This window comes from Rhamphochromis sp. 'chilingali' (assembly GCF_963969265.1).
Source record: "Rhamphochromis sp. 'chilingali' genome assembly, chromosome: 1".
In the NCBI taxonomy this organism is placed as follows: Eukaryota; Metazoa; Chordata; class Actinopteri; order Cichliformes; family Cichlidae; genus Rhamphochromis; species Rhamphochromis sp. 'chilingali'.
In genome coordinates, this window is record NC_137929.1 from 66047286 (window position 1) to 66061654 (window position 14369).

The 14369-nt window shown below is 37.5% G+C and overlaps 1 protein-coding gene across 1 annotated transcript; it reads right to left on the minus strand.

Moving 5' to 3' along the window:
- Positions 1-4553: 4553 nt before the first annotated feature.
- On the minus strand, positions 4554-11234 carry LOC308405455 (G2/M phase-specific E3 ubiquitin-protein ligase-like). Its single transcript, XM_080896123.1, has 5 exons — positions 11199-11234; positions 6695-6876; positions 6307-6479; positions 5817-6031; positions 4554-5700 (listed from the first exon to the last, which is right to left on the minus strand). Exons 2-5 carry the CDS (start codon positions 6839-6841, stop codon positions 5465-5467), a joined length of 771 nt encoding a protein of 256 aa, XP_080752249.1. The 5' UTR covers positions 6842-6876; positions 11199-11234; the 3' UTR covers positions 4554-5464.
- Positions 11235-14369: the final 3135 nt, after the last annotated feature.

Below are 14369 nucleotides of genomic sequence, written 5' to 3' on the forward strand. Positions count from 1 at the left end.
TTTAGTGTTTTGTTTATTAAAACTGTAGTATGAACTACAAAATGCAGCAACACATTTAAAAAAAACAAAACAAAATGGATGCTGTATCCTGTATCCTAAAAATAATAATGAGAGAGACGGGATTGTTTTCTTTTACACATGCACGTGTAATAAGTTGAAGTAGTCGTATCAAAAACATTAATTCAGTGAATACAAATGACTGTGCTCCATGAAAATGTGAATCCTGCCGGCGGCAGAGTGTAGAAGCAGCAGGTACACCACCTGCCAAAACTGATGTGAAGCACACCAAAATCTGTTTTAGTCGTGGTCATGTGACCTGGGTGTTTTGTTGTGCTTTGTCATCTGCGCTTCGGAAGCTCAACACAATGCCTGCCTCACAGTCTGTCAGTAAACAATGTTTTAAATCAATATTTGACTAAATGTAGGAGGTTTTTTTGTTTCACAGATGTGCTACTGACAACCAAACTCCATTAAAAACTTGCAGATTTAATGCTGAGTTAAATGATTCAGCTTTTATTTTAAAGGAGATGCACTCTCACTAAACATAGTGTAAAATAAAACTTGTACCCCTACGGTGGCCCTGAGAGGCCAAACGGACTGCAACTTCAGAAAACACTTGCAAAAAGAAAAATGCTGCAAAAAGGAAAACGCTGCAAAAAGAAAGACGCTGCACTGCAACTTCAAGAAAAACGCTGCACTGCAAAAAGAAAAATGCTACAAAAAGAAAGACGCTGCACTGCAACTTCAAGAAAAACGCTGCACTGCAAAAAGAAAAACGCTACAAAAAGAAAAACGCTGCAAAAAGAAAAGCGCTGCAAAAGCACACAAAGCACAACGGAAATAGGAAAAAAGACAACGGAAATGTTCCTGGGGAGACAATAACCCGACGGACCAGTTGCACGAACCAAAACATGCTAACCAGTGCGCTAGGACTGGGACACACTTCAAAGAAGTGGAGGAGAGGTAAATGTGTTGTAATCTCATGATTCTAATAATACTACAGATATCTGGAATATACATTCAAAGATAATTCTAACAAAGATAATGTTTAATGTAGCCTTAGAAATGAAGCTTTTTTAAACTCGAGAACAAATACTAATAAGTCAAAGTCATTAAGGAATATTGCAGTTAATGTGTTCAGGTTTTAATTTGGCATTGTGTCTTTATCAGGCAATGTATTGTCCATATTGTGGAATCCAGCTAGTGGGGCAAATTGGAGTTTTTTGTGGGTCCTGTGGAACTAACATTCAAGTTTTAGCACCTTTTATAGAGAATGGTAAGCACTTCACTTTCCTAAGTTCTAGTATTTATTGCTCACCTTTTAATTGCTTCATAATGACTTATATACACCACAGTAGCTTCAGTAGTGAGTGCTAAACTTCTTTTTTTTTTTTTGGGGGGGGGGGGGGAGATTATTATTCATGTGCCATTCCAAAGTACTATATTCATTTGCTTATTCTAAGGTTTTTGTATTGTTAAAGACTCTGTATGCAAAGATAAATCAGAATTCCAAAAACGCAAAGGCATGAACTGCTAGGTACTAAGAACTGTATTCTGGTTTAAGCCTGCCACCGGTTCTACAGCATAATTTTAAAAACTAGTTTATGACTTAATAGGGCATATGTACACAGTGACGAAATTCTTCTAACTTCTCTAATTTTGCTCATTTTGAGTTGTCAGCATAGAGGTCTTAATGAGAGTGATAAGTCCTGAATCCTGGTCCATGTTCTTTGAGCTTTTGCTGGCCTTTATTTAAGCACACATCAAGAAGATTAAATACTTGAGTCATGTTTATTGAGACTTGTTTCAGATGTGGTATTTTTTTTTAAAAACTCTTATTAAGTGCATTTGTGGATTCCTGCGGTCGTAATTATCTTTTCATGTTTTCTCTTCAACCTTAGGCCCAGTCTCAGTCACAGACATCATCAATAAGTATTTCTCTGAGGGCCATACATATGAAGTGATCCTGGATTTTCTTGAAAACAAGCATAATATTTGTATGAGTCTGAGAACATTAAAGAGGAGGCTAAAAGATGCTGGAATGACTAGAAGGACTGACTTTACTGCCACTGACATTGTCATTTCCACTGTTACACAAGAACTGAGAGGCTCAGGTCAGCTTCTGGGTTACAGATCCATGTGTCAGACACTGCGACAAAAGTATAATCTGAAAGTTAAAAGAAATGATGTAATGCACATACTCTCAAGACTAGATCCATATGGTGTTAAGCGTCGCTGTAAACGCATGTTTGTTCGAAGAGGATATTTTTCAGAAGGACCAAATCAAGTGTGGCATGTGGATGGTTATGATAAGCTGAAGCCCTTTGGTGTTGCTATTAGTGCATGTGTCGATGGATTTTCAAGGAAAGTTATGTGGCTCAGCTGTGGCAGCTCAAATAATGACCCAGGTATCATTGCAAAATATTATATGGAGTGCTTGTCACGGTTTGGTCAACTTCCAGCATGCCTTCGTACAGACTGTGGCACAGAAAATGGCACAATGGCAGCCATTCATTGTGCTTTAAGATCAGACCATGGAGATGAACTTGCAGGAGCCCACAGTCATATGTATGGTACCTCAACTACAAATCAACGGATTGAAAGTTGGTGGTCTTCGTTCAGAAAGCAAAGGTACATGGCTTTTAAAATATATTCTGAAACTAAAATTGAATGGTTCTGAAGGTGTTTCGTGGTCAGGGATATACTTTTTTTTTTGTGGGTGGGGCTTTATACTCAAATATTCAAATTCAAATCAAATTCAAATTTTATTTGTCACACACACACAACCATACACAGTATGACATGGGGGTGAAATGCTTGTAGCTGTACAATGCTGTACAATATTAAATTACAGTCACAAACAAACAAAGAAAACATAGTCACCTACACATTTTTCTCATGTGATGCACAACTGCTTCAAAAAATATAATAAATGGTTTGGTATACCAGTGACATTTGTTTGTATTAAAACAACACACTCAAAAGGAAAATCCTACTCAGACATTCCACAAAGTCCTAAAAAGGAACTATAAAAAAACAACAAACAAACTGACATTCAACATTTTAATAAATTTTTATAAATCCTAGAGGCAATGGCATCAGTAAAGATTGATGTATTTAAAATTTATTCAAATTTATTCAAATTTGTGTGCCTACATAGTACCAAACTAACATCTAGATCAAATAGTTTACCTGTAGGGAGTCATATAAATAAAAGAACAAGGGATTCTTCAAATTTGAGAACTGTAATATGAGTAATATAAGAACATTGATCCAACATGACAGAAATTTGTTAGAGGAGGTCATTCGTTTCAGACATTTCTTCGACTTTGTGTGCCAAAAAAAAAATACTGATTTTTTCACTAGTTTTTGGATTTCTGTGTGGTATCTAACAAGTGATAACAGCTTCAGTGTTCATGTAGAAACAAAATAGTACATTTATATGGACAGATCTGTATATTACAACTTTTCTTGAGTTCAACCGCCAAATGCAGGAATAACAGAAGGATTAATCATTTTGTTAAATTTTGTTATTTGTGTGAAGTTGCTTTTTTTTTCCTGCAGTGCATTGATGAAACACTTCAAAACATGTGAATAAGCTTTTCTTTGAACGAAATTGCGCACATTTCAATATTCTTAAGATTACGACTTTTTTTTAAAGAGGACAATTACATTGAATCACTTGTTATTAAATTTTATATGCTTTGTCATTCCACCATTAGAACTCAGTTCTGGATTGAACTCTTCAGTGACCTGAGGGAGAGGCATCTTTTCAACGGCAGTCATGAACATAAATGCCTTCTACGATATGTCTTCCTCAATGTCTTGCAAAAAGAGCTTGACGAGTACAGAGATCTCTGGAACACTCACACCATCCAACCTGTGCGCCAATCTTGTTGTCCATCTGGTAAACCAGAAGCCATGTATCACCTGCCTCATAGGTATGTATTTAGTCCATGGATTTTATTTCATAGTTTTACTAAACTTTTTCTTCCTCAGTATAGTGTATTGTATGTGCAGGATACCTGTCCAGCTTGCTGTTATTAAACCTTTTGTTCATTTATAAAATGGTTCAGGAACAGTCCATCCCTTATGTGCACTCTTTTCTTTCTTGACCTAACCACTTGAGTTAAGTAAGCAGTATGTCATTTAGGTTTAACAATTTGCCCTAACTGTTACTCACAGCAGGTATTACACACACTTTAGCAATTGAATAGTGTGTTTTGTTGTTTTCACCTTTTTGCTGAATAGAAGTTAAAGCTGCCACTTGTGTTTTGCCATTAGTTCTGTTCTCTGACTTCATGCACTTACGTTTTATTTTTATATTTTTCCCCCCCCCAAAAAAAAAAAAAAGTTAGACAATCATATTTTAACTTTGGATCACATCTTGGCTAAAAATGACAAATGTAGATATGCATAATTAAGATTCTTTAAAATCACAATTTCCAGAACTGACTTTTAATTATAAGATTGACTTTGCGCTTTTGCTGTAACCTTGAAAGATAGTACCTGGAGAAGTGACTGAATTTGTTCATTTTTCTGACTGACCTAAGGTATGGTGGAAGAGAGTGTGGATTCCAAGTGCCTCAAGAAATCCTGCACCAGTTTGATGACATTCTACCTGCTCAGTACAGTCTATGTGGGGACGACAATCTCCAGGTTCATTTCACAAACTTGGAAAGACAGAGTGAGCTCCCTCGACCAGTCAACTGGACTACTGCAGTTGAAAATTATATAACACTCAAAAATATGACTGGACTTTAGAAGTCAATGTAAAATCATCTGCTAGATGTGAGTACAATTACCACTGACACTAATTGTCACAAACCAACTTTAATGAGTATTGAAAAAAATAGTACCATAGTTTTTATATAAATAGTTTCACTACCGTCAACTTTTCAGTGTGTACGCTTTCTACCTGAAGAAATCAAAAGACCATACTGTACAAAATAACTTGTTCCTTTTATTTAGGTGTTGTAACAAACACATTGATTAATTTGGAGATCTGTTTTACAAACAAAGGTTTACAAAAGCATTCAGCGAGACCTGTATTTATGTGGGTTTTTCTTTTTCTAACTCCAAGAACAACTTGCATATCTTACAAAAAAATGTAATCAAACACAGAAGTGTTTGATTAAATAAAGCCTTTTAACTGAATTTATCAGATTTTTTTCCCTGTGTTATTATACTAGCGTGTCTCAGTACATTAGAATACTTCAGAAATGTTTTATTTTGTTACATAGACATATTTCACTGTGTTAAGAAATTGCCAAACTTGTTCAATTGTCCCACTATGATACTATGCTTTTGAAATTCCAAAACCTGATTGAACTTTCTGCGATGCATTAAACTTTATGTGATTTACAGAAATTATTAGAAACAAAAATTTTCAGATTTTAAAATCACAAACTTCAAATGTTTGCTAAAACCATAAATGTGGCTTAAAAGCAAAAGGACTTGGACCTTAGGGAAGCCCAAACCCAGGAGAGTTCTGGATGCCATAATCCATGGCTTCTTGGAAGTCCTCATAACTGTGTAACACTGGGATTTTGATAGTATTTGCACAGACATCTGCTACAGGGAAGCGTGAAGTGGTCTGGAAAAGAAGTTGTGGCTTTGGCTGAATTGCTGCAGGAGGAATTTCTCTCAGTCCAGTTGCAAACATAAGGATGTCTTCAAGAGACAGACTTCCATTTCTCTCTGAAAATGTAAAGAGAATAAAAGTTATTTCTAATGATAATAAACAGGAAAAAGGGGCCATTACACTTTGCTGACATAAATGTACTCATTTCAACATTTTCAACCAAATTTAATACCTTCTACAGAAAGCAGATAGTCTTGCCAGTAGCTCAGTACTCTTGTCTCCTCTTGACGCCTAGAGCTGCCAGGTGGACCAAATTGCACATGGAAGATGTTCTCAAGAAGATCAGCTGTCAGCCTGGTCTCAGTGTAGCACATGAATGAGAAGAAGAGTGAAGGATGCTGTTCCAGGGCGTTTAGAAAATCCAGTGTTGCTAGACCCTTTCTGAAACTAGAAAACAGTCTAATTTTTAATAAAATGTTTAATGTTATTTGTGCAAGAAAGCAAAACTTCACATCGGAAACTACTGTGTTACGAAAGTAACCAACATTCTTATCTAGCTAAGACACTCATCCTGCTACAAAAAAAAAGTCCTCCTGAAAAAGGTCTTGCATTTAGAATATGTTTTTTCCGTCCTTTAAATTTCACAGGAATAAAAAAAAGTAACAATTTATTCTTCTGAAAAGATTTTGTAAAATGGGCACATAATAGTCTGAATTCTATACCTTTGGATGGAAAGATGGTTTCGGTAGATGAAGTACCACTGAATGTAATCCGCTACTACCTTCTTCTTATCCTCCAGTGTCCTCATGAATCGACAGCATCCTGCTGTCTGGAGCATGCTTGAGTGTTTTTCTGAGATTACTCGGAGCTCACTTAGAGATGCTGCATTCTTTATCTAAAGAGAAAAATATATATTACACACACATACACATGCACAAGTGACATCCTTCGCATGCTGTCTATTAATGTGCGATGTAACACAGTCTTGGATTACAGAATCCGTAATCATTTCAGGCATCAGTTAGTTACCAAGCGTATGTTAAGTGGATAACTAAAACTAAAAATTTGCATTTATTGGTGTTTGTCATAATCATAACATCATAAATTTACCTCTAGTAGAGCCTTCTTGATTTCTTCATCTGGTATATCATCAATTGGTGCCTCAAATGTCTTGTCTTTTCCAACAAGGTACATAAAGAAGTTTGGAGATATACAACATGGCCCTGGACCACCATGGACAATGGAAACTGCAATCATTCTTCCAACGTAGAAATATTCATTTTCATCTGCAGCTAAAGATAAAGACAATTCATTATAATAAAGTAATTTTGACCATGGAAAAAAATGTGAAAAAAATAAATACCTTCACTATGAAATGTGAGATATTTGGCATAGTCTTTTCCTTCGAATATTCTTCTCGTCCTTATGGCTTCCATCAAAAGGGTGAGAAATTCTCGAGTAGGCCCACCTGTGTCTATTGCCTCTTCAGCCAGCCCCACATCATCAGAGAATTTCACCATCATGCCAGAGTTGGGACTATATGAAGACCTTCTGAAGCCTCGGTAGGCACCATCCCAGACATTGGCTCGGTTAATGTTGAATCTGCTACAGGAGGTTTTGTTGATCTTCAGAGCCAGATTTGAGATGACATCTGCAGCCGTCAATCCATCAGGTTCATCACTGTAGAATGAGTCAGTGAAAAGCAACAAAATATTTACACTATTTACACTTTATGTATTTTTTTTTTGTTTAATATCTTTTAAGTAATTTTTCTTGCTTTATCAATTGGCCTTTTTCTGTTAATTAATTTTAAAAAGCAAAATAGTAATCTGAAGAACAATCATCAGCAACCAAATAATTTTAAGAATCTTTTTTTTCTGAATACAATCATCAGCAGAATAACTTCACAGGAAAAGTTAAGCTATGTTTGCTCCTGTAAAAGGTTAGGATCAAAAATAGCAGCAGTACCCAGCACTATTTTTAGTAAAAAAATATTTGATAAATAGGTTAACTGCAAGTCACACACTATGGGTTTATTATACTTATTCGAGATATGAAAGTTACCAGTTTTCCTTTTGCAACTCCTCTCCCTCAGCATCTGAAGAACTGCTGTCAATAACGACAGGTGCATAGATATTGGTATAGATACTGTCAAAGGAGAGTAAAAACAGAAGATTAAAATATATTTTATGTAATAGTAATTCTGGCTCTACATTTGGCTGGGTTGGGTCTGAAGTACTTCACCGTGACTGAATTTGCTCAAGTTATGGATTAGATAGAGAACCTCTATAATTAAAAAACAACAACAACAACAACAACAAAAAACTGTTTCACTGAGCTTATTACTTTATAATTATTTACAAGATATATCATTTCATATTTTTTAAATTTTAGAATCACAATCTGAATCATAATACTTCATTGATCCCTAGGGGAAATCATGTAATTTTATAACTTAAGACTAACTTGTAACTTGTAGTATGTTCTCCTGATGTGGATGCCATTTGAGATTCTGTACCACACCGAACCTTCAGCATAAACACAAACACAACACAATACCATAACAACTGCAGATGTAATGGCATGCAAATGAAACTTAACAATTAAATATGCAACATTGTTATACAAAAGAGTATTATGTACTTGCACATCAGATGTTTGGGATATTGAAGTTGACCTATAAAATATAGATCAAATGATAAAAAGAAAATGTTATAAAACATAACATGCTTTTGTGGCCATCAAATGCTTACATTAAAGTGTTAAGAACGTTAGATGTTTATATACCTGCCACAGAGGCCAGATCAATGTGCTAGAAGGTAGCCAACTTACCGACGTATAGGCTCTGGTGTACTGCTTTCTGGACTTGACCAAAGCTGTCAGATAAAATCATCAAACACCAAACTCGTTGATTATGGCTGCTCAGATCCTTACCACTATATATACACAACGATAGAATGATATTAGTCTTATATCCAGACATTGAATGCATTTTGCCCGAACTGAGAGCACTAACATCTCGAACTAATGAATCCTTGAGATTTACATACCACTGTGTCAGAGAGGGGTGACGTAACGGGTGGTACCCTAACGACAACTTCATCATCCTCCTCAACTTCTGAAACACTAACATCTGTGGGAACGTATGAAATACTTTGGTTAAAATCTTCAACACAGTAATCACAAGATTCTTTAACAATATGAGTATAAAAAAGAATTAATGGCAATTCTATTTAACTCACATTCTGACAAAAAGTCCTCAAGTGTGCAGACAAATAGTGTAATTCTTTGGTAAGGCTTGCCAACGGCCTCTTTGTAGAGTTCAATCGTAAAGGGTGTGTCAGTTCCTGGAATATTTTTTATTTGAGAGCCATCAGGGTAGAGCAGGATGTATTCTACATCTTTCATATCTTGGTTGAAAGCTTTCAATTTTTTAATGGCAGCACCCAACAGCCTCTCAGATGACCAGCTTGGGTCAACATGTAATGGTAGTGATTTCCCTCTTATGGGTCTCATGCCAGTCCTCTTTTTGTTCATGATCCCAACAGAAATCTAGATTACATTTTAGGAAAAAAAAGTGGTCACATATTAGAAAAGTATTGTCAGACAACAGATTAACATTTAAAAAACTTTGTATTTATACCTTCACTGTTTTCTTTGATTTCTTTTTGGATTTTGAGAACATCCTCCTTTCTGCCTCTTTACCTTCACGGTACTTGAAGAACTGCTGAACAACTGTCTTGGCTGAACAGGAAAAAAGGGTGAAAGACAGAGAGACTCTTTATTGGTCTATCGTTGTTTATAATTCAAAAGCAAACATGAAAAAGTCATTATTCAAAAAACATATGAACATAATGCACAAAAAAATCTACCTCTTCCCCACAGTCACATCCAGCAGAAAAATGTCTATGCTTTCAGAAATGCAGATTTATTAGTCACATGACACCTGATGTCTATAGTTTTCCTTTTTTTTTTTTTTCATTTATGACACTATCTGTAAATTACAAACACCTGAACAAATCTTGCCCTTTTAACTTTTTTCCGTATAGAACGAGTTACAATAGCAGGAAGTTCAGAAAAAAATACCTCTTGAGTGTTCTTGTTCTGTGGAAGCATCTTTAGCTGGTACAAAACTTATGTCTTTTCCACAGGAACAGCAAAATTTTGTCAAGTTCTCAAACTGGAATCCACAGAATGGTACATCATAACCTGAAAAACATGAGTTGTATGATTTTAGCAATTAATTTTACAAAACAGTCAAATATATATAAAAACACAAAACACCCAGCACGCCCCTGCGGGCGGTTTATCCTTCAAGCTCGGGTCCTCTACCAGAGGCCTGGGAGCTTGAGGGTCCTGCGCAGTATCTTAGCTGTTCCCAGGACTGCGCTCTTCTGGACAGAGATCTCCGATGTTATTCCCGGGATCTGCTGGAGCCACTCGCCTAGCTTGGGAGTCACCGCACCTAGTGCTCCGATTACCATGGGGACCACCGTTACCTTCACCCTCCACATCCTCTCGAGCTCTTCTCTGAGCCCTTGGTATTTCTCCAGCTTCTCGTGTTCCTTCTTCCTGATATTGCTGTCATTCGGAACCGCTACATCGATCACTACGGCCGTCTTCTTCTGTTTGTCTACCACCACTATGTCCGGTTGGTTAGCCACCACCATTTTGTCCGTCTGTATCTGGAAGTCCCACAGGATCTTAGCTCGGTCATTCTCCACCACCCTTGGGGGCATCTCCCATTTTGACCTCGGGACTTCCAGGTTATACTCGGCACAGATGTTCCTGTACACTATGCCGGCCACTTGGTTATGGCGTTCCATGTATGCCTTGCCTGTATATATAGATATATATATATATATATATCTATATATACAGTCCGCAGCTCCGAACTGTTGTAAAGGGACCTTTGGCTAATACGTGGGGTTCAGTGTCTGGCTCGCACCTGGAACTAGCTTTACAGTTTTGGTCAACTTTGCTAGCGAGAGACAGAGAGAGGCATTGAAAGGCTGCTCCAACCGAACTTATTGTTTCGGAGGAAAACACAAACACAGTGTACAGTCGAGTCTAAACAGTGTACTTACATCTGGACTCGTCAGGCACTGTTTTTGGCTGCAGTGGTTATTATTATATTTACATGCTTCCATCTCCCTTTTCTGCTAGGTGAGAACTCATACTTTTCCACTTTCCTTTTCCTCACTCCCTGGCTCACAGAAACTTCACGTGTATGGCAGTCCATTCTCCCTGCAGCACGGACTACACGAGGGCACATCCTTTATCGCTATGCCTGTAATACTCTGCCTATTGCCTTCATATTAAATAATTTTTTGAACAATAATTATTGAAAATATTTTGTCATGTCATTATACTGCCGCAAGTAGAGGTGACATGAGCCGCGAAACTGAGACACAGGCATTAGAGCCTCTTAATGCTTGTTTTGTTTGGGTTTCCACCAGAGTGGAATTAACAAAAAATAGAGAGGGCATAGCCTAACATACGAAATAGGAAAATAATGATGTGTAATCTATTTATTTCAACAAAAAAACTGTATTCTGAATACCACCTATTTATCTGTAGTATTATTAGAATCATGAGATTACAACACATTTACCTCTCCTCCACTTCTTTGAAGTGTGTCCCAATCCTAGCGCACTGGTTAGCATGTTTTGGTTCGTGCAACCGGTCCGTCGGGTTATTGTCTCCCCAGGAACATTTCCGTTGTCTTTTTTCCTATTTCCGTTGTGCTTTGTGTGCTTTTGCAGCGCTTTTCTTTTTGCAGCGTTTTTCTTTTTGTAGCGTTTTTCTTTTTGCAGTGCAGCGTTTTTCTTGAAGTTGCAGTGCAGCGTCTTTCTTTTTGTAGCATTTTTCTTTTTGCAGTGCAGCGTTTTTCTTGAAGTTGCAGTGCAGCGTTTTTCTTGAAGTTGCAGTGCAGCATTTTTCTTTTTGCAGCGTTTTTCTTTTTGCAGTGCAGCGTTTTTCTTGAAGTTGCAGTGCAGCGTCTTTCTTTTTGTAGCGTTTTTCTTTTTGCAGTGCAGCGTTTTTCTTGAAGTTGCAGTGCAGCGTCTTTCTTTTTGTAGCATTTTTCTTTTTGCAGTGCAGCGTTTTTCTTGAAGTTGCAGTGCAGCGTTTTTCTTGAAGTTGCAGTGCAGCGTCTTTCTTTTTGTAGCATTTTTCTTTTTGCAGTGCAGCGTTTTTCTTGAAGTTGCAGTGCAGCGTTTTTCTTTTTGTAGCATTTTTCTTTTTGCAGTGCAGCGTTTTTCTTGAAGTTGCAGTGCAGCGTCTTTCTTTTTGTAGCCTTTTTCTTTTTGCAGTGCAGCGTTTTTCTTGAAGTTGCAGTGCAGCGTCTTTCTTTTTGCAGCATTTTCCTTTTTGCAGCATTTTTCTTTTTGCAAGTGTTTTCTGAAGTTGCAGTCCGTTTGGCCTCTCAGGGCCACCGTACTTATCAGAGACATCGTGACTGTGGCTAAATTAAACCAAAAAACCAAAACCTAATTCAAGACTTAAAGACTTTCTTCATGACACAAATGAGATTTCAGTGTATTAATAGAACTAAATAAGCTCAGAGTTGAAAGGCTGGAGTATTATGTACGTGCTTCACTGTCAGGATCTTCAGGGGGATTCAAAGGGAAACATCAAACTGCTGTAATGAGATAAACTAGTTGGGCTGAACACACTTATCTGTAGTTTGTCTCCATCCAGGATCATCAGAATATAATGAACATGTGTGAAGAGCCACAAAATGCTGCTGCCCTCTCAGCATGATGAGCTCCAGCCTTTGTTAACAGGACAACAGGAAACATGAGACAACTTTCAGAGACAGTAACCAACTGTGGCCACAAGATGGCAGCAGCTGATCTGAGATCCTTTATTGGACAGAACGACTCTGCTCTGTGACATCATCAGAGAGACGGCCTTCACTCTGATAGATCTGACGTCATGTCTGCACTGCCTGCCTTGTTTGTCCTGAGCACCTATATGTGAATGTAAGCAGAGAGAGCAACAGCACAGTGGATCAAAGCTGCAGATGATGATCACACACACCTCAAAGCTTTGAAGACCCACCTGAAGACTAACTGTGCTTACTGTTCTCCACGGTCACCAGACCTCAGACCCACTGAACATTTAAACTCTGAACTTATCCACCTTTTTAGCTCATGATTTAAACCTTTGACCACACATTTCAATCTAAAATTCAAGTCTTACTGTCCATTTACAGTTTGTTTTTTATGGTTATCGATCAGCCTTAATAAACACCTAGATTTAGATTTGTCTCCATGTCTCAGCATTTGGACCACTGCTTAACATGATCTGCGTCCCACAGCAGTGAAAGGCTAAGGGCCAGCCATAAGGGGTTCAGCATCCAGGGTAATGGTGACACTGAGACGGTCGATGGCGATGACAGAGACCGTGAAGGAGGCGTGAGCGGTGGGACGTGCAGGACAGCAGGGAAAGAAACGATAAAGAAGGAGAGCAAGAAGCCAACAACACATGAACTGAGGCAACAATGTCCCTATAGTAATCTTAACATTGCATTTGGGAATATTTCATGGTGCGTGGAACTTTCTGGGATGTTAGGTGACTGTGAGTGACAGAGAAAGGAGACCAAACAGAAAGGATGAGACCACACCAGTGAGTTACCAGTGATGGACATAAAGTGCTGATAGTGGCTGTAGGAGGGAAGAACAGGTCGCTGATGGAGAGCAGCAACATTAAAGAGTATAAAACAAACTCCATACGGACATGAGAAGTCATAAACGATACACCTGTAACTGCTTCAGAGATGCTATATCTGTATTATCCACGTAGCTCTAGTGCATCACAGCCACAGTCCTTCAACAATGTCACAGATATAGAGGTTGGAGAATATAGTGTAGATGTCCATGTGAAGTATCAGTCAATTACTCATGAAGTCATTATAACCCAGGATATAGTGCAAGGATGTGCTCTGATGTCACTACATTTCCTCCTTTATAGTTTTTTTTTTCCCCTCTTTATTTATAAAGTTTTGCACATGTAATTTAACATATCAGGCCCAATACAGCAAGTATCAACCCATATAAAGACATATATCAAAACAAATTAGGCCATTGAAATTCGGATGATAACAATGAAACAGAAAAAAAAGGAAGAAAAACAAAAACAAAAACAACAACCCACGCACAGAAAACATAAAAAAAAAAAATAATAATAATAAAAATAAAAAAAAATCAACTCCCTCCCAAAACCATAACAGAAGGGAACCCTGTGGTACAAAAGTTTAGTCTATTGTAAGTGTTTTCAACGAGTTAAAGTAAGTGATAAAAGGCTGCCACATCTGTGAGAACTTATTAACATTTCCTCTGAGTCTAAATTTTATTTTCTCCATTTTTAAAAAGAACATAACATCTTCCAGCCAATGTGATCGGGCTGGAGGGTGAGGAGCTTTCCAAGACAGCAAAATTCGACGCCGTGCCAGCAATGAAGTGAAAGCAATAATATCCAGTTGCTTACGACTAAGGTTCAGGGTGGCGTCCTCATAAACACCAAAAATGGACCTCCTTTATAGTTTTAAGATGAAATATTCAAATTCAAAACAAATATATGGTTCACTATTGCATTGACCTGCATGTGGAGAAATCTGTTGTTACACCAGAACACATATCTGTACAGGACAGGCTGCATTCAGACTCATATTACTGTGTATCATGTGTCACTGCATGGATATTTATTTATATGTTTATGTTTCTAACACATTTATCTTTATTCGCACATGAACATATTTATTTTATGCATTTTTTGTCTT

What these genes read in the sequence shown, in the direction of transcription:
- LOC308405455 (XM_080896123.1), bottom strand. Translation starts at nt 6,841, where the DNA reads ATGATTGCAGTTTCCATTGTCCATGGTGGTCCAGGGCCATGTTGTATA. An exon ending in AACCATCTTTCCATCCAAAG is followed by an intron (nt 6,032 to 6,306) that starts GTATAGAATTCA and finishes ACTGTTTTCTAG; the next exon opens with TTTCAGAAAGGGTCTAGCAA. An exon ending in CTATCTGCTTTCTGTAGAAG is followed by an intron (nt 5,701 to 5,816) that starts GTATTAAATTTG and finishes TTACATTTTCAG; the next exon opens with AGAGAAATGGAAGTCTGTCT.